Here is a 21,304-nt window from a genome sequence, read left to right on the forward strand (position 1 = left end):
GTATATAATTGTTTCAATCACTAAGAAAGGGTAAAGTAATTACTTAACTCATTAAAAATTTTTATACATACATACATACACACGGCCACTAAACCTTTTTTCTATTCTCACTCCCTGTTTGTTTCTGTGTTCCTTTCTGTCGAAGAGCGTAGGCTCGAAACGTAAAAGACTTTCTCACTACCCGAGCGTTAAACTAATACATCTGTTTGTTGTTTATACACCCGTCTCACTATACGTATGTATATATCATCATCATCATTTAACGTCCACTTTCCACGCTGGGTTGGACGGTTTGGCTGAGGACTGGCGAGCCAGATGGCAGCACCAGGCTTCAATCTGATCTGGCAGAGTTTCTACAGCTGGATGCTCTTCCCAACGTCAACCACTCCGAGAGTGTAGTGGGTGCTTTTTACATGCCACTGGCACGAGGGCCAGTCAGGCAGTACTGGCAACGGCCACGCTCAAATGGTGTTTTTTACGTGTCACCTGCACAGGAGCCAGCCCAGCGGCAGTGGCAATGACCCCGTTTGAATGTTGTTTTTCACGTGCCACTGGTGCAGGCAAACTCTTCTGAGTAAGGGTCAGATCAGAGGGCCATTAAAGTCGAAGGGCCGCACCTTTTAAAATCAGGCAGTACACTTTAAAATAATGCAACAAATAGACAGCATGATTAATAAAAACAAACAAATTCATAATCTAGTCAGAATCTTTTTAAAGTCTGGAACAAGATCACTGGTAGAAACTCCCGTAACAGCAATTACGTTTGTATCTGACACCATGGACCTGTTTTTGGACTTATTTATCTTCCTGCAGGAAAAACTCTGTTCACAGGTGTAAGTGGAACCAAAAAATAGAGAATAATCTAGCAGCAAAATTTCTTAATCACAGGAAGCATTGAACAGAGAGTGACTTGTAAAACTCTACAAAAGGTAGGGAATGAAACATTTCCTTCAGTGACTGATCCGAGTGAATGTCTATCAAGTTAATTCATCAGCTGCTGCATCAACATCAGCAGAGAAACGAGAAGTTAATAAGTTGAATTTAAGTTCAATCCCTCTGAAATCCTCAAACCTTCTCTCAAACTTTTCAGTCAAACTTCTCAACAGATCTTTAATTTTTGAACACACATTTGCAGCTACTTTCTCCTTTCTCAACAATGAAAAATGGGTGAACTTGTCCTCACTTGTTTGAAAACAAGGATAATTTTGCTTGAAAAAATTAAACATGCTTATACATTTCATGAGCCAAAAGTTCCTTTCTCTGCAATTTCACATTTAGCTCATTCAACTTTTCAAAAACATCAGCTGCAAACATAAGTTCATATTTCCACTCATCACAGTCCATTGTTGTAACAAATTCACAAGCAATCCTTTTCATATTGAGAAAGAGCAGAATTTCTTTTCGTAAGCCCCACACTCGCTTCAGCACTTTGCCAAGACTGAGCCATCGTACATTGTTGTCGTGGAGGACATCCCCATGCTCAACCTCCATATCCTCCAGTAGGGACTTGAACTCTCTGTAATTGAGTGCTCTTGCCCTGATGGTGTTTACTACACTCACCACTGGATCCACCACATGCTTCAGGTTAAGTGCAGATTTACACAGATTTTCTTGCTGCAAGATGCAGTGGAAAGACAAGAAGGCTTGGTTAGGATTATCTTTTCTAATCTTGTTTTCCAACAGTTTAAACATGCCCACATTTGCCCAACATAATTCCCAGGCACCATTATATAGAATCTTTATTTGCATCTCTCAGCTGTTGAGTTAACTCCTCACTGATTATTTCTGGGCATCGTACGATAGTTCTCCTCAATAATGAAATGTTTTCAAATTTAACTTTCATTTCCAGGCATATGACACTTGCGCAATCCATCATGCATTGTCTTATTAACTTGTCATCTAAGAATGGTTTGTTAGGTCTTGAAAATCGGTATGCCACTGTACAACTTGCCTCCAATGCAGCAACATGAATTGATGGTTGCTTCTTAAATAGAGTTTGTTGCTTGTTCAATGTTGCAACATATTCCACAGCCTTTTTCTTCTGTTCTTCATCAGTCATGTTGTGTCCGAAATCTCTGTGTTTTGTTTGGTAGTGCCACTTCAAATTGTACTCCTTTAACATGGTAATCGTCTCCTGGCACAGTAAACACACCGCTTTATTCTTAGAACTGGTAAAGAAATACATGTGACTGCATTCTTCATTAAATGCATGGCACTCAACCTCAATTTTATGTTTTTTAGGAAGTATACTTCGTGGGGTTGGAGAGATTGTGTTGTTCTGCAGGCAACTATCAACAATAACTGTGATAACATGTGCAGAAAGTATGTAACCACTGGAAAATGGGACGTAGATTTCTATGACACTGAAAACGTCACCCTTGGTTGAAACACAAACATGTTGACAAAAATTTATTGATTTCTTTTTCTAATTTCTTACAGGTCTCCGTGGGCTGCAGTTTGCCTACCCATCATCTATGTGCATATGTGTGTGAGTGTATGTGCACATGCACATGTGCATCTGCACCTATTGTTTATATTGTGTTTCAGTCCATCTTGCACCTGAGTGGTTTGTTAAATAAAGATGAATAATATAATTAGGACCAGATTCAAATAACTGACAGACTTGATTTGATCACCTACAATCTATATAAATATATATATATCATCCTCATAACCATCGTTTAACGTCCGTTTTCCATGCTGGCATGGGTTGAACAGTTTGAGTGGGGTCTGGGAAGCCAGGAGGCTGCACCAGGCCAGGCCAGGCTCCAATCTGATCTGGCAGTGTTTCTACAGCTGGATGACCTTCCTAATGCCAACCACTCCGAGAGTGTAGTGGGTGCTTTTTACGTGCCACTTGCACAGGAGCCAGAGGGGGCTGGCCTCAGCCACATTTGAATGGTGCTTTTACATGTCATCGGCACAGGAACCAGAGGGGGACTGGCCTAGACCATGTTTGGATGGTGCTTTTACATACCACTGGCACAGGAGCCAGTCAAGGCGGCACTGGTATCAGTCACATTTGGATGGTGCTTTTTATGTGTCACCAGCACAGGAGCCAGTCAGGGCGAGGGGGCTGGCATATATATATATATATATATATATATATATATATATGTATGTATATATATATTGTATCTGGAAAGTTTGCCAGAAAACATTCTTGCAACACAGAAAAATATTGTCGAATGAACAAAGAAATTCTAAATGAGTAAAGAAATTACTTTACCCCTTCTTATTGGTTGAAGCAGTTATCTACCAAGGGGAACAACTCATCTTTTGTCTTATGGCAAAATTTCCTACAGCCAAAAATTCTGAGGCAAATGTTCCTGCAGCAAACGTTCCTAGAAGCTATATATATATATATATATATATATATATATATACATACATACATACATACATACATACACATACACACACACACATACACACACACACACACACACACACACATACATACATACATACATACATACATACATACATATATATATATATATATATATATATATATATATATATATATAGGCACAGGCATGGCTGTGTGGTAAGAGGCTTGCTTCCCAACCACATGGTTTTGGGTTCAGTCCCACTGCGTGGCACCTTGGGCAAGAGTCTTCTACTAGAGCCTAGAGCTGACCAAAGTCTTGCGGGTAGATTTGGTAGAGGGAAACTGAAAGAAGCCCGTCATATATATATCTATGTATCTATGTGTGTGTGTGTGTGTGTGTATGTGTGTGTGTGTGTGTATGTGTGTTGGTGTGTTTGTGTTTGCCCCCCACCATCATTTGACAACTGATGTTGGTGTGTTTATGACCCCGAAACGTAGTGGTTTGGCAAGCAAGACCGATAGAATAAGTACTAGGCTTACAACAAATAAGTCCTGCTGGAAACGACCTATGAGATCATGCCTGATTAATACGAAATGATGTGAATAAATAAGCATAATGCTTGACAGATTAATGTGAATGCTAAAAAGTTAAGGAATGTTCTGAATTCTAAAGATGAAAGTGCTAGAAGAAAGAAGAAATGTTTCAGAGTCTGTAATGAGAAATGGCAAATAAAATGGAGAGGTGAAACAACAGGAAAAAAAAAAAAAATAAGGGCATATCAACCGAACATTTGACCCTTTGTGGAAAGTCCTTTGTACAATTTTATTGATTTGAAAATTTTAGTTTGATGTGTTCCATATTATGAGAGTATCATTACTCAACATATTTGTTTAATATTGAAACTATAATTAACAGTAAAAGACAGGCAGACCTGTGCATGTGTTTATCATTGGCACAATGACCCTCCCAAGACACACAAAATATATTTTGTTTTATAATTAAACTATATATTTCTTTTATTATTCTGTAATATGCATTTACATGGTAAAGACTCAGTTTTCTTTTTGTCTTGTTTTAGATAGAAATTACATTCGTAACAAGTTCCCTCTATCAATCAAACAAAGATGGTAAAATATTCCATTTACTTTCCCTCTTTCCAATATTTAGAAACTGAAGGAACCGTCAAATACTGGAATCAATTTCACTGACAAAACATCATCTCTAATATTTCTGATTTCCTGCCTGATGACCATCATTCCTGACAAATTTCTTCCTTTCCTGATAAAAGTGAGAAACCAAAAGGCAAAATCTGGGAAGAAATCAAAGACATAAATAGGTGCAGACATGGCTGTGTGGTAAGAAGTTTGCTTCCAAACCACATGGTTCTGCGTTCAGTCCCACTGCGTGGCACGTTGGGTGAGAATCTTCTACTGTAGTCTCAGTTCAACCAAGGCATTGTGAGTGGATTTGATAGACGGAAACTGAAAGAAGCTCAGTATGTGTGTGTGTCTTTGTGTCTGTTTATTATCCACCACTGCTTGATGACTGGTGTTAGTGTGTTTATGTTCCTGTAACTTAGCAGATCAGCAAAATGGAGCGATAAAATAAGTTACCAGGCTTAAAAAAAGTGAGAAGCACTGGAGTCGATTCATTTGACACAAAAAGATCTTCAAGGTGGTGCCCCAGCATGGCCACAATCTAATAATTGAAAGAATAAAAACATAAAAGATATAACAATCCTATTAAGAAAACAAAATTCAAGAAATCTTTATCGGAACAAATTAAAGTTGAAGAAACTTACCAATTTCCTTTTGGCAATACACAAGAAAAATTCCAGCTTTTCTTCCAGGGAAGACATATACAATATCTAATTTTCTTGTCTTTTCCAAAAAATTAATTAACATTTTTTCAGACATGTCTTTGTGGCCATTTGACACAATCATAGCATCTTCTTGCCAAACTAGATTTTTATGCTGGTTCACATGAAGTTTATATTTGCTTACATTATGGAACTTCTTTTTGACGACATTTTCTGCGTCTGAAAATCAAAATAGCAGAAGAAATTGAGAATATAATGTCATTATTTATGAGTGGAGGGCATGGTTGTATTGGTGTTGCAGTGCAGAACCAGGTCAGACACATTCTGACCACTAACACTCCCAAGTGTCCTTCCTTGTTTAAGATGTTAGGTGTTACATGAAGAAGATTTAACTGCCTCTTCTAGCAGATCAAGTCATCACTTAGAGGCCCCTTTGTTTACTCTATAGCCGAGAGGATTATGAGGTTCCCTGTACAATTCCTGGTTCTAGTTCAATCCCTCTGTCCAACAGCACCTTGAGCAAGTATCTTCTACCACAGCCTCAAGATGACCAGGGCCTTGTGACTGATATTTGGAAGAGAGAAACTGTGGGCATCACAGGATTTGTGTGTGTGTGTGTGTGTGTGTGTGTGATCAGATAAACACATACACACGTACATGTATACACACATACAATACTTAGAGGAAACAGTACTCATTCACAAAGAAACTTGCCAATAAAAAGCTTTATCGTGAGCAGACCAATATGTAAACCTATTTTCCAAATAAACAGTAGAACATTTGACTAATTTTGGAACTATCAGAATATGTCAAAACATTTAATGAAGTGCACTGCAAAATTTCAATTAAAATTAGTCACTTAATGAACAGAGAGACTCATTATCTTCATGAGAGACTCATGTTAAGAAAGGAGACGGACATAACCTTGAAATTTAAATTTGCATAAATAAAAAAAAAAGATATGCCATATGGTGAAGGACAGAATTCCATATTCCTTCAGCATTTGTTGAAGGAATGAATTGGATATTCCTTCAGCATATGGTGAAGGAATGAATTTCATATTCCTTCAGCATATGGTGAAGGAATGAATTCCATATTCCTTCAGTATTTTGTGAAGGAATGAGTTTCATATTCCTTCAGCATTTGGTAAAGGAGTGAATTTGATATTCCTTCAGCATTTGTTGAAGGAATGAATTTGATATTCCTTCAGCATTTGGTGAAGAAATGAATTCGATATTCCTTCATCATATAGTGAAGGAATGAATTGGATATTCCTTCAGCATATGGTGAAGGAATGAATTTCATATTCCTTCAGCATATGGTGAAGGAATGAATTCCATATTCCTTCAGTATTTTGTGAAGGAATGAGTTTCATATTCCTTCAGCATTTGGTAAAGGAGTGAATTTGATATTCCTTCAGCATTTGTTGAAGGAATGAATTTGATATTCCTTCAGCATTTGGTGAAGAAATGAATTCGATATTCCTTCATCATATAGTGAAGGAATGAATTGGATATTCCTTCAGCATATGGTGAAGGAATGAATTGGATATTCCTTCAGCATATGGTGAAGGAATGAATTCCATATTCCTTCAGCATTTGTTGAAGGAATGAATTTGATATTCCTTCAGCATTTGTTGAAGTTGAAGGAATGAATTTCATATTTCTTCAGCATTTTGTGAAGGAATGAGTTTCATATTCCTTCAGCATATGGTGAAGGAATGAATTGGATATTCCTTCAGCATATGGTGAAGGAATGAATTTCATATTCCTTCAGCATTTGTTGAAGGAATGAATTTCATATTTCTTCAGTATTTTGTGAAGGAATGAGTTTCATATTCCTTCAGCATATGGTGAAGGAATGAATTTCATATTTCTTCAGTATTTTGTGAAGGAATGAATTTCATATTCCTTCAGCATTTGTTGAAGGAATGAATTTCATATTCCTTCAGCATATGGTGAAGGAATGAATTTCATATTCCTTCAGAATTTGTTGAAGGAATGAATTTGATATTCCTTCAGCATATGGTGAAGGAATGAATTTCATATTCCTTCAGCATTTGTTGAAGGAATGAATTTGATATTCCTTCAGCATATGGTGAAGGAATGAATTCCATATTCCTTCAGCATTTGTTGAAGGAATGAATTTGATATTCCTTCAGCATATCATCATCATCATTATCATCATCGTTTAACGTCCGCTTTCCATGCTAGCATGGTTTGGATGATTTGACTGAGGACTGGTGAAACCGGATGGCAACACCAGGCTCCAATCTAATTCGGCAGAGTTTCTTCAGCTGGATGCCCTTCCTAACGCCAACCACTCAGAGAGTGTAGTGGGTGCTTTTACGTGTCACCCGCACGAAAACGGCCACGCTCGAAATGGTGTCTTTTATGTGCCACCCGCACAAGCCAGTCCAGGGGCACTGGCAACAATCTCACTCGAAAATCCTATGGGAGCCAGTCAGGCGGTACTGGCAACGGCCACGCTCAAAATGGTGCATCTCATGTGCCACCCGCACAAGAGCCAGTCCAGGGGCACTGGCAACGATCTTACTTGGCTTGCCGGGTCTTCTCACGCACAGCACATTTCCAAAGGTCTCAGTCAGTAGTCATCGCCTCGGTGAGGCCCAATGTACGAAGGTCTTGCCTCACCACCTCAGCCCAGGTCTTCCTGGGCCTACCTCTTCCACGGGTTCCCTCAACTGTTAGGGTGTGGCACTTTTTCACGCAGCTATCCTCATCCATTCTCACCACATGTCCATACCAGCGCAATCGTCTCTCTTGCACGCCACAACTGATGCTTCTAATGTTCAGCTTTTCTCTCAAGATACTTACACTCTGACGGGTATTCACATTGACATTACACATCCAACGGAGCATACTGGCGTCATTCCTTGCAAGCTTACGTATGTCCTCAGCAGTTACAGCCCATGTTTCCCTGCCATGTAGCATGGCTGTTCGTACACATGCGTCATGCAGTCTGCCTTTTACTCTGAGTGAGAGTCCCTTTGTCGTCAGCAGGGGTAAGAGCTCTCTAAACTTTGCCCAGGCTATTCTTATTCTAGCAGCTACACTTTCAGCGCACCCACCCCCACTACTAACTTGGTCGCCTAGATAGCGGAAGCTATCGACTACCTCTAGTTTTTCACCCTGGAATGAGATAGAAGTTGTTTCCTGTTTGTTTACAGTCTTTATTGCACCTGAACATCTGCCACAAACAAAAACTAACTTGCTAGTTAACCTGCCTTTGATGTTGCTGCACCTCTTATGTGTCCATAGCTTGCACCGGGTACATCTTATAGAGTTACTACCTACTCCTTTTCTACATACTGAGCAGGGCCATCTACCTGAAGGGGTTTGTGTTTTATCTACCTTCCTACTTATTAGGATTTTGGTTTTAGCTAGGTTGACTCTAAGGCCCTTCAATTCTAGACCTTGCTTCCACACCTGAAACTTCTCCTCTAGTTCTGATAGTGACTCCGCAATTAGGGCAAGGTCATCAGCATAGAGGAGCTCCCAGGGGCAACCTGTCTTGAACTCCTCTGTGATTGCCTGGAGGACTATGATAAATAAGAGGGGGCTGAGGACAGAACCTTGGTGGACCCCTACCTCTACCCGGAATTCATTGCTGTACTCATTTCCAACCCTCACCTTACTGGCAGCATCTCTGTACATGGCTCGCACAGCTATCACTAACCATTCTTCTATCCCAAGTTTCCTCATTGACCACCAGATAAGGGATCGGGGGACCCTGTCAAAGGCTTTCTCCATGTCAACGAAAGTCAGGTACAGAGGTTTATCCTTAGCTAGGTATTTCTCCTGCAGCTGTCTCACTAGAAATAAGGCATCAGTAGTGCTTTTACCTGGCACGAACCCAAACTGCATCTCATCTAAATTGATTCGCTCCCTAATTAGTTGGGCTATGACCCTCTCTGTAGCTTTCATAACCTGATCTAACAGCTTGATGCCTCTGTAATTATTTGTATCTAAAGCGTCACCTTTACCTTTGTAGCAGTTGACTATGATGCTGCTACACCAGTCATTGGGTATGACTCCTTTGTGTATCACCTGGTTCGTAATACGGGTGACTAGGCTATAGCCAACACTGCCAGATATTTTGAGCATCTCTGCAGTGATTCCTGATGGGCCGGGGGCTTTCCCGGTCTTCATACTCTTAATTGCTTTATCTACCCTGGTACTATCAACTTGGATAGCTGGTCCCTCTATTGGGTCGACATATGGCAGGCTCTCTTCCTCCCATTCATTCTCTTTATTAAGCAATCTATCGTAGTGGCATCTCCAGACCTCTTTCTTTGCATCCTCATTTAGTGCAAGCGTACCATCATCCATGCGAACACATTTCTCTCCTACAACATCACTATTCTCTCTCCTACACTGTCTTGCAACACGAAATACCTCGAGTCTTTGGTCCTCACGGCGCAGAACATTGGCAAATCTTTTCTTATCTGCTTCCCCTCTGGCTAAATAAACCTGTCGCCTAGCCTCCCTTCTGGCACATTGGTACAATTCCCTGCTACCACCGTTCTTCCAGTCCTTCCAAGCCTGTTTCTTTTGTCTAATAGCCCTGTCTACCTCCTTGTTCCACCACCACGTTACTCTGGGTTGGGAGGGGACCTTACACCACCCACAAATCTGGTCGGTGGCTTTCAACAGGTTGTCCTGCAGAAATCTCCAATTGTCTTCCACGTTGCATGATGCTATATCCCCTTCTATTTCGTTAAATGCTTCAAGTAACTTGTCTCTAAGTCTCTGTCCATTTGCAGGGTCTTTAAGCTTCCACACCCTTCTCCTCCAAGCCGGTCTAATTCTGGGCACCCATTTTGCCTTGATCCCAAAGTCGCTAACTACTAATCTATGTTGTGGGGTACATTCTTCGCCAGGGTAGGTTTTGGCATTTATAAGCCGCCCTCTTTCCCTATTTCTGGCGAGGATGTAGTCGATTTGGCTAGAGTGTCTGCCGGAGCGGTAGGTGACTAGGTGACTGGCAGGTTTCCTGAAGTTGGTATTGCAGACCATAAGATCGGTTGCATCACAGAATTCCAGCAGTCTGGTTCCCTCCTCGTTGCGGGAACCGAAGCCATAGCCTCCATGTATGCCATGGAAGCCTCCAGCACGGCGTCCGACATGACCATTGAAGTCTCCAGCCACAAAGAGAAGGTCCCTGTCACTCGTCGACGAGGTAGTTTGCAAGAGGGTGTCATAGAATTGATCTTTCAGACCATCTGGTAGCCCCGGTTGAGGTGCATAGGCTGAGATGACAGTAGCTAATCTATGATGAAGCACTAGTCTAATCTTAAGTACTCTGTCACATACTCTAACGACCTCGATTACCTTATCCACCCATTTCTCCGCTAGAAGTATTCCTACGCCCCCGACCCCGTCAGTTTTCCCTGCCCAGAAAATCTTGTACCTGTGTTCTTTGCCTGTGAGGAACCTCGCAGAACCTCATCTCCATCTTACTTCCTGGATGCAGCACATATCTACGCGTCTCCGTTCAAGCATCTCAACAATTTCACCAGATCTACCTTTCAGCGTGCCGACGTTGAGAGTGCCAATCCTAACAGTATGGGTGTTGGGGGTGTGGGCCTGTAGCCTGGGAAAGCGAGAAGCAGTGTCGTGTACCTGAATAGAAAACTTGCAATTGGAAGAATTCATAAGCAAAACAGTACCTACAACCTGCAAACATTACTCAAACTTAATGCGCTACCCAAAGGTTGGGGAGAGGATGGCCAAGGCCACTAGATGGGTTCCGGGAGACAGCCGAGGATGACAGGATGACAGAGGAATGCACTTCCGGTGGAGGGGGTGGGAGGGAGGGTGTACCATCAGCGAGGAGATAGGGCTCTTAATCGTAGATTAAATATTTGAGAGACAACAATGCATAAATCGTAATTTTTAAAAGAGTTTAGTAGAACGTGGGTTATACGTCTTTAGATTGTATACCTGACTTTCTACTAAAAAATTAAAGAAATTGACGGTACGCTGAACTCCAGACTAAACAACTTAAACAACATTTATTTACTTGGTAAAACATACAAATCTTTAGTTATACATCTTTAGAGGTGAGAATAACGAGCTGTCGAGTATAAGACCGAAAGATGTAGAGACAGCTTTAAACACACGTCCTTGCTCAATCGCTGGCCAGCGTGAAAGAGAATGAATTGAGCGGGAAACGCTTGCTTGTTTTATTCTACGCATGCGTAAAACTACGCATGCGCAGGCGTTACTAAAAGAGCAATGAAATCTAGGTGAATGGAATATATACGTAGCATGAATTTAGGAAGCTTAGAAAATGAATAAGTATGAATTTAAGACAAAAACTGAATTCAATTGAATTTCATGGAGAGAAACAAGATGAATAATAGAGGGCAGACTAAAGCGCGAAAGGTATGAGATGTTGAGGCCGTAAATAAATAAAAATCTCTATCTTATCTGCATCTTGGAGACTTCGTCGTAGTATGTCAGCGGAGAAGAGATTGAGATAATTTAGAATGGATTTCTCATTTATATATACCCAGAACCTGAAAACCTTTAGGAAAAACTACGAGAGAGACAGAGAGAGAGAGAGGGAGAGAGGGAGAGAGAGAGAGGGAATGGTGAAGGAATGAATTTCATATTCCTTCAGCATTTGGTGAAGGAATGAATTTCATATTCCTTCAGCATATGGTGAAGGAATGAATTCCATATTCCTTCAGCATTTGTTGAAGGAATGAATTTGATATTCCTTCAGCAAATGATGAAGGAATGAATTTGATATTCCTTCAGCATATGGTGAAGGAATGAATTTCATATTTCTTCAGCATTTGGTGAAGGAATGAATTTGATATTCCTTCAGCATATGGTGAAGGAATGAGTTTCATATTCCTTCAGCATATGGTGAAGGAATGAATTTCATATTCCTTCAGTATTTTGTGAAGGAATGAATTCCATATTCCTTCAGCATATGGTGAAGGAATGAATTTCATATTCCTTCAGCATATGATGAAGGAATGAATTTCATATTCCTTCAGCATATGGGGAAGGAATGAGTTTCATATTCCTTCAGCATATGGTGAAGGAATGAATTTCATATTCCTTCAGTATTTTGTGAAGGAATGAATTCCATATTCCTTCAGCATATGGTGAAGGAATGAATTTCATATTCCTTCAACATATGGTGAAGGAATGAATTCCATATTCCTTCAGCATATGGTGAAGGAATGAGTTTCATATTCCTTCAGCATATGGTGAAGGAATGAATTTCATATTCCTTCAGTATTTTGTGAAGGAATGAGTTTCATATTTCTTCAGCATATGGTGAAGGACTGAATTCCATATTCCTTCAGAATTTGGTAAAGGAATGAATTTGATATTCTTTCAGCATATGGTGAAGGACTGAATTCCATATTCCTTCAGCATTTGGTGAAGGAATGAATTTCATATTCCTTCAGTATTTTGTGAAGGAATGAATTCCATATTCCTTCAGCATATGGTGAAGGACTGAATTCCATATTCCTTCAGCATTTGGTGAAGGAATGAATTTCATATTCCTTCAGAATTTGGTGAAGGAATGAATTTGATATTCTTTCAGCATATGGTGAAGGAATGAATTCCATATTCCTTCAGCATTTGGTGAAGGAATGAATTTCATATTCCTTCAGCATATGGTGAAGGAATGAATTTGATATTCCTTCATCATATGGTGAATGAATGAATTTAGCAATAGAGAGACAACTCCAGACATGTTTCAGTGTTGAGACCTCTTCATTATAAAAGCGTAACCATGACAGCCAGATTGTTGATGATTAAAGAGTTTTCATGAGTGGACACAGAATGGTGTGACAACTGGAAATAGAACAATGCTCTATATTTTCTCTATTGTACCTCCTTGATCGTACTTTAGCCTTTCAACCCCTAGCATAACCCCTACATAACCCTTTCGGTTCCTCACTCCATTTAGTAGAGGGAGTTTGTTTTCCATTTCTTTTTCTGTCTTGGACATCACTTGGCAATCACACTAGTAATGATGGCAGGAAAAAATGCCTCCAGTCCACTCTGTAAAGTGGTTGGCATTAGGAAGGGCACTGAGCAATAGAAGCCATGCCAAAGCTGACCCTAGAGGTCAGTGCAGCTCACCAGATCCTGTCAAACTATTTCAACACATTTCAATATGGAAAATTGATGATGATGATGATGGTGAGAGTGGTGGTGGTGGTGGTGGTGGTGGTTAACATTGCTTTATATTAATCTATTGGGTTCACAGTAACTACATACGAACTGTCCAACCTATGCAAGCATGGACAACAGGCATCTGACGATGATGAAGATGATGTCTGTAAATGATTTCATGAAATAAAGAATATTTCTTCTAACCTTTTTCCGATTCAAAAGTGATAATAACTTTTCCAGAATCTTGGATCCGTTCTGGGATTCCTTTAATAGGTCCTCCATTTGATCTCCTCTTGTTCTCAAAATAAGACCGAATGGCTTCCAAACGGAAATCAGTTGGGACTCCTGACACCAATATTGTTCTGCCCTCATCATCTCCTCCCATATTCAAGGTAGATATTTCTGCAAAATAAAACCAAGATTTAATGCTAAAAAATATCAGTTACTACTCACCATCCATGTAACAATATATGGCTATCCGCATCATAAACATCCACTTTATATGCCTGATGTAAACCTGAAATACATGTAGCCTTCAAACAGTCCAGATATGCTAGAAGTAACAGCCAAAGTTTTTCAAAAGTTCACCCAACTATTTTTAAAAGAGACAAATACACTTGCTAAAATTGTTTTGTCTTGAAAATATCTGCAAAGAAGTTATGGCATTCCTGATTGAACAATGCTAATTTCATTGACAGAAACAGGAGTTCTAACATATGTCCACGAAATCTGAACGAATCCAGCTTTAAAATCTTTTAAAAGATGATTTTCAATAAAACAGCCACACAAATGCCATCAAATAATGCCATTTAGTATGACAAACTTCACCTAAATACACATTTTCCAAACAATTCTTTCTTCTATAGGCACAAGGCCTGAAATTTTGGGAGAGGGGTTAATCAATTACATCAACTGGTACTTATTCTATCGACTCCGAGGGGATGAAAAATGAAGTTGACCTCAGTGGAATTTGAACCCAGAATGTAAAGACTGATGAAATGTCACTAAACATTTTGTCCCCATTTCCCAAACAATGACAACAACAACAGTAACAATAACAACCAAAAGTGCCAATCTTATAAGCCTGATTAATGCCACAACATCACACGGAATACATTCAAGAAAAGAAAACCACAACCATTCACCCACAAAACTAAACCAGGTGAACTTAATTTATAAATATTGCTTTGTGTTGGGCCCTCAATTCCTTGATGGGGTTGTCGGGGTAATTATGGTCTTGGGTATTTTTAGACCCGGAGGGACCAGGAGATGTGGTGATTTGCTGTACTTGAAAAATCACGTGAAGCTAAATAAAATCATTGTCTTCCATACATACAGGCTTGTCCTTTCATATGTGGGTGCCACATAAAACCACATCCACGCTAGGGCTGTGCCAACACACCCATGCCAGTGGCACATAAAAAGCACCCAGCATATTATGTCAAGTGGTTGGCATTAGGAAGGGCATCCAGCCATAGATACGATGCCACAACAGACATTTGAACCGTGGCCAGCATAGAAAATGGACGTTAAATGATGATGATGATGATGTCACGGCCTTTTCTCTGCATGAATGACTAAAACTGACTAAACAAATTCTTGAAAATCTATCCTTTGGTGCCTTACTAATACATTATATAAAGAATCTCCAAAGTTGAATTGTATCAGAAAGTAGTAAGTTGCCTTGGCCACAGAATCAATCTATCTCTGTTTGTTCTACTAAAAAGTAAAGTTTGTTTATTTCTTTGTCCAACAATCCATAAACTGTTTATTTCACTGTAATGCTTTCTACAGACAGGAGATACCTATACAACAGTGCCCCACTGAATTTATTTCTTCATAACTGTAGGGAATATGTATATTTTTAAATACAATTTTCTAGTTTCTATTGATGCTAGCTTTGTAGAAATAAACTACATAATCCATTGTCTTCTTGAAAGAGTACATGCCACAGGAAACACTAAAGAAACAACCAATTGCAACAGCAGCAGTATTAATCCCAAAAGCCTTTCGATACCAACCCATTCGAAGCCATCTCTGGCTCTGAAGTATACCTTGTTTCCAAAAGTTCTGAATTCAAATCTTCCACCAAATCTTAGTCACAATTTATCTTCCTAACACTAGATTAATGATAACTAAGTTATTTTACTAAATCCTTTGTTATATTTAAAATTAATTGAAAGAAACCCAGAGCATCTCAACAGAAATATGGTAAGAAAAGGGTTAAAAGTGGATACAAATGCTTTTATGCACCACAAATCCATATGAGAGGTTCTCTCATGGTGACTATTGCAGTATTTGGTGTTCCAACACAACATCCACTTTTAAGTGAGAGATAAAGATTACCTTCTGGTATTAGTACTGCTTCTATTGTTATTACATTTGAATCAGCCCACAGAGTATTTGTAACCCCAGTGCCTAAATAGATGCTGAGACTCTATAGATCATTGATGGAGGGATCAGCTGCCATGTCTTCACAGGACACCCATCATTAACAAATCCAAAGAAGAGCAAAATCATGGGATCTGGCAGTTCCAGCGGCCACAGTGGATGGTTAGCTCCCGTCAACAATACAAACATGAATGGACAGGTTCTCTCGTGGTAAACAACACAAAAAATAAAGGAAAAGTTGATCTTTGTCTTCCTAATAAGATTTTGACCATCTATTCTGAAGTTCCAGCCTTCCTTTTGTTTTTTTTCCAGATGTTAGGGGATGATCTAAGATTTCTAGCAGGCCCACTGACCACCACCAATTTGCCTTAATGGTTCCAGTACGATTTGTTTTCTCATAACTTTCAGAAAAAAATGGATATTTTTCTAATGAAATTTTTTTTACAAATATCTTTCAGATTGTGTTGGCAGCAACCATTTCGAATTTCAACGCAAAAATAGAAGTTGGTGGCTGTGCACACACATCACATATATATATATCTACAAAATGTAATTTGAAATTTTTGAAAAACATTGTGTTTCAGGACATTAATCATGAATAACGTCCAACATTTTCCTTTCTTTATCTTCCCCCCTACCCCCACAGTAAATTCCGATATAAACGTAATCCACAACTCCCAAAGGTTATTTATAGAAAATTTCATCAAAAAATATCCATTTTCCTGAAAGTTATGAGGAAACAAAGTCGGTGTGGGACATATGCACTTGTGTAGGTACACCGTATTTACCTTATCAGAAGATTCGATAATCGTTTGTAAAAATATAGAAATTCACTAAACCTTTACTTTGAGATTGACCTAAAAACTTACACACTCCATAATGATCTCTCTCTCTCTCTCTCTCTCTCTCACATACGAACCCACACACACACATATATATATAGACACATACTGATACATACAAATATACATTGACATATACACACACACAACCATAGATACATACACACACTAATAAGGAATGTCATTGTTGTTCGTTCATTTCCGTAAATTTTTATTTATTTATTTACTTTTGTTTTAAACTAAAAGAGAAGGTGTGAGATGTATGTACCTGTACATGAAATAAGCGTGTGTCTGTGTGTGAGTGAAGGTGTGTGTGTTGTGATGACGTGTGGAAGGCGACATTTGCTTTGAAGCGAGACCAGGAAATGAAAGAGGAAGAAGTATGTTGTTGGCACTCCGTCGCTTACGATGTCGAGGGTTCCAGTTGATCCGATCAACGGAACAGCCTGCTCGTGAAATTAACGTGCAAGTAGCTGAGCACTCCACAGACACGTGTACCCTTAACGTAGTTCTCTGGGATATTCAGCGTGACACAGTGTGACAAGGCTGACCCTTTGAATTACAGGCACAACAGAAACAGGAAGAAAGAGTGAGAGAAAGATGTGGTGAAAGAGTAGAGCAGGGTTCGCCACTACCCCCTGCCGGAGCCTCGTGGAACTTTTGGTGTTTTCACTCAATAAACACTCACAACGCCCGGTCTGGGAATCGAAACCGCGATCCTATGACTGCGAGTCCGCTGCCCTTATCACTGGGCCATTGCGTCTCCACGGAAGAAGTATGTACGTGTATATGAAATGGACGTGTGTGTGTTGTCACGTATGTCGTTTTTGGCATGTATGTATAAGTGATTCGGGTTCGTTCTTACCTGCTGCGCGCGCGCCACGTTCAGCACTGTGTGTTGGTGTGTTTATCCCCATCATCGCTTGACAACCGACGTTGGTGTGTTTACGTCTCCGTAACTTAGCGGTTTGGTGAATAGACGGATAGAATAAGTACCAGGCTTTACGAAAAAGAAAAAGTGTTGGGTCGATTCAGGCATGCCTCTTCACGTATTCCCCTACTCGACTTTATTGCCTCATAACTTCCAGAAAAACGAACATTTTTCAATGAAAATTCCTACAAATTCGTTTCAGATGGTGAAGATTCGGAAAATTGGCGATCTGTAAGATCGCCCGATAATTTTGTTATTTAAGTGATATTTGTGTTACTTAAAACGAAGGACGGCCTGCTTTTCTACTCTAGGCACAAGGCCCGAAATTTTGGGGGAGGGAGCCAGTCGATTAGATCGAAACCAGTACACAACTGGTACTTCCGGAAGGATGAAAGGCAAAGTCGACCTCGGTGGAATTTGAACTCAGAACGTTGAGACAGATGAAATACCGCTAAGCATTTCACCCGGCGTGCTACCGTTTCTGCCAGCTCGTGAACCTTGTGAACTTCTACGCATACATCCAGAGACACAAGACAATTTTTGTGGGGACATTTCCAGTTTCGTTTTGTAGACATGCAACCTGTGTCAGATGTGTAAAAGAGACGACTAATTTAGCTTTTCACATTAAGTAACAAAGGACTCGTAATCTACATACTCTGAAAGGTGTTTGGACCAAATTTCGAAAGCAAAATAACTATTTTTCTAAAAGTTAAATTGTTAATCGTAATGTACGTCATCTGAAAGGTGTTTGTAGAACATTTCATGAAAAAAGAGGAAAAAATATCAACTATTCCGAAAGTTATAAGAAAAGAAAGTCATGCGGTTATGATGTAATGAAAAGTATCGGAAGCGATTTTGTAAAGTATTTGTAAAGCAATGGAGAGACAGGATTAAAGAAATTCAATTAGGAAGATGTAAAACGAAAACTTACCTCGTAACAACCCTGAACAAAACTGAAACTTAAATCTTTATTTGATGGTTTTTAAGCTGTTCATTGGTTTAACAATAATTTCGTATGACATCAGTGTTTAACACTTCCTTTTTTTTTTTTACACAATTTACTTGTACGAAAAGTTTGTGATAAAAGTTTATAATTGTTATTTACAGCAGACGAAATGGAAACACACCCAAAAGAAGTGATAGAGAGAGAAAGAAATAACTTTAATAGGAAACACACGGTGAATGTAGGTCAATGACATCGGTGAAATTTATCGGATTTTTTCCCCAGTGGTAGCCACTAATTGGAGTGTCCCCCCCCCACCTTTAAACCTTCAGTTTGTGGGTACACAACAGAGTCTTACCTACCCAAGTGTGCACCTCCATCCAAGAATTTGTTTCCTCAAAACTTTCAAACAAATCGATTTGTGTTGGAAGAAACTCAACACGCAGAATGTTTCGCGCATGCGTAGAATTCTACTGAAAATAGCAGACGTCAAAAATATCAGAAAACCCGACATGCTAGAAACAACAGCTAAACAAAATCATTCTATATTTTTTTTACTGTTTTTGGCTAGTTTTTCATTTATTTTGTTTCTTTGACTGTTTGGACTATTTCCCCTAATCCTTCAAATCTTTAATTTGTTTTTCTTCTTTTGTAATTAAGGAAAGTATGTAAAAATAACTTCTTTTGCGCACGCGCACATACACTCAACGTAAAACTTCAGTATGAATTATAGAATTACACCTCAGCTTCAAATGAAATTACCATTTTTTTAATGTTGTAATTCCTATTCGCGATGAGCGTATTTAGAAACTTGATCTTCGCCCTCTCCCTTCTTTTTTTCCAAAATGTCTTCGGATTCCTATGTTTTCCATATACGAGATTAGGATTTTGCCCTAAGAACATGTCTTCAGAATTTTAATAACCCCCACATTCCCTATTTTTGAAATTATTATTTTTTTTAATCCCCGTAGAAAAATAGAGATTTTGAATATTTAAGAATTAAAAAAAAATATTTCTTAAAGAAACAACAAAAATTTTCTTCAACAAACACTCAAATTCCGTTCCCCAATCTCCACGCATCACTTCCGAATGTTTCATTTTTAGAAAGCAAGGAAGTTTTTCCAGAACGGGGCGGGGGGGAGGTGATAGGGGATGAGGTAAGAAAAGGGGCAGTTCACGTTTATAATATTACCCGGAAAAGAAAAAAAAAATAGTGGGTTACTGTTTACAATATCACCCGAAAACAATATGCAAGACATGAATATGAAAACAAAAATGCGCGGAAAGCAATGGGAGGTGGGGAGAGGACTTCGGAAAATTCACAAGATCCGAGTTTTTCCCTCGTGACTTTTAGGAAAAAGTATTATTTGATCCTTTCACCCGCGCAATTTTCCAAAAGGAAAAAAAAAAAAGAAAACTCGGATGTTTTGCGTGGAATCAAGTACCTTGACTTCCTAATATGCTACAAATCCCTTATTTTGGTCAGAGAAAAGGGAGGGTGGGAAACCGGACACCCCCATATCCAGGAATCATTGGAAATCTTATTTTTATTTTTATTGTTGAATGAATTCCGGTGATCTCCTAATATGCAACAAAACTCTTTTTGGGGTCCGGAAAACGGGGTGGGGTGAGGTGGAAGCCTCGGAAATTTCACCCGCACGATTTTCACCAAGAAAGAGTGAGAGAAAGAAAGAGTAAGAGGGTGAGTGAGTGGGTGACGAAGTTTACCTAAACTTTGGATGGTGTATATATCATAATTATATACATCTTTATATATCATCATCATCAGCATCGTTTAATGTCTGCTTTCCGTGCTGGCATGGGTTGGACGATTTGATTGAGGACTGGAAAACCAAGAGGCTGCAATCAGGCTCCAGTCTGATTTGGCAAGGTTTCTACAGTTGGATGCCCTTCCTAACGTCAACCACTCCGAGAGTGTAGTGGATTCTTTTCAAGAAAAATGTTTTGTTTTTTTTTTCATGAAATTTTATATAAATACATTTCAAACGGCATACATTACAGTTATAAAAAAATTTGTGGGGAGAGAACTTCGAAAAATTCACAAGATCGGAGTTTTTCACCCATAACTTTGAGGAAAATAAATATCTTTTAATGAAATTGTATATAAATACCTTTCAAACGACATACATTACGGATGCCTAATGTGCCGCACACCCCTTATTATTGTTCAAAAAAAAAAAAAAAAAAGAGTGGGGAAGAAAACCTCGGATCTTGTGAATTTTTCGAAGTCCTCTTCCCACCCCGTCGGAAAAGATTTTATCCACAAATTTCTTTATAATCGTAATGTAATGCCGTTTGAAAGGTATTTATATAAAATTTCATTAAAAAAAAAAGGCTCATTTTCCACACACTTTTTTGTATTCGTTTCCTACACATTTTTTTTTTTACATCTGTTGCACTATTTTTTTTTTCATTTCATTTCCGGGTATTATTAGAAACATTAACCGAAAAATGAAATGTTAAGAAAAAAAATTTCCAGATTCGTAATCTGTATTTTTCTACATGGATTAAAAAAATTCGAAAAAAAGTTAAGAATCTAGAAATTGGGGTGGGGGTGTGAGAAATAATAATTTTGAAAATGTAATTTGGAGTCGGACTGCACTCCTTTACGTTTTTTTTATGTTTTTTAAAAAAAGGCTTTTCAAAATTTGAATCCCACCCCCACCAACTTTTCACTTTTTCAGAAATTTTTTTGGCAAAATACGTAGAAAAATTATGATTCGGCAAAAAGAAAAAAAATTTGTAAAATTTCAATTTTTCAAAACTAAATAAACACCCCTGCACTCCGCCAGCGCATCTGTGACAGAAAGTGAACATGTTGCACTCAAAGATCTTTTGGAATTAAGAGAGG

At 39.0% G+C, this 21,304-nt stretch overlaps 1 protein-coding gene across 4 annotated transcripts in view; it reads right to left on the reverse strand.

Moving 5' to 3' along the window:
- LOC106880777 (uncharacterized) overlaps positions 1-18,907 on the reverse strand; it is a 52,493-nt gene extending 33,586 nt beyond the window's left edge. The window contains exons 1-4 of one of the 4 annotated variants that reach the window (XM_089339347.1): positions 18,421-18,883; positions 17,424-17,558; positions 13,530-13,727; positions 5,137-5,373 (exon numbers count right to left, since the gene is read on the reverse strand). In XM_089339347.1, the coding sequence (XP_089195473.1) occupies positions 5,137-5,373; positions 13,530-13,727; positions 17,424-17,478 (490 nt within the window). In that variant the 5' untranslated portion in view covers positions 17,479-17,558; positions 18,421-18,883. Of the gene's footprint in view, positions 1-5,136; positions 5,374-13,529; positions 13,728-17,423; positions 17,627-18,420 lie in introns of those variants that run through there. The other 3 variants (XM_089339412.1, XM_089339468.1, XM_089339267.1) reach the window with 3 other exon arrangements.
- Positions 18,908-21,304: the final 2,397 nt, after the last annotated feature.

The sequence above is a fragment of the Octopus bimaculoides genome, chromosome 1 (assembly GCF_046866305.1).
Source record: "Octopus bimaculoides isolate indiv1 chromosome 1, ASM4686630v1, whole genome shotgun sequence".
NCBI lineage: Eukaryota > Metazoa > Mollusca > Cephalopoda > Octopoda > Octopodidae > Octopus > Octopus bimaculoides.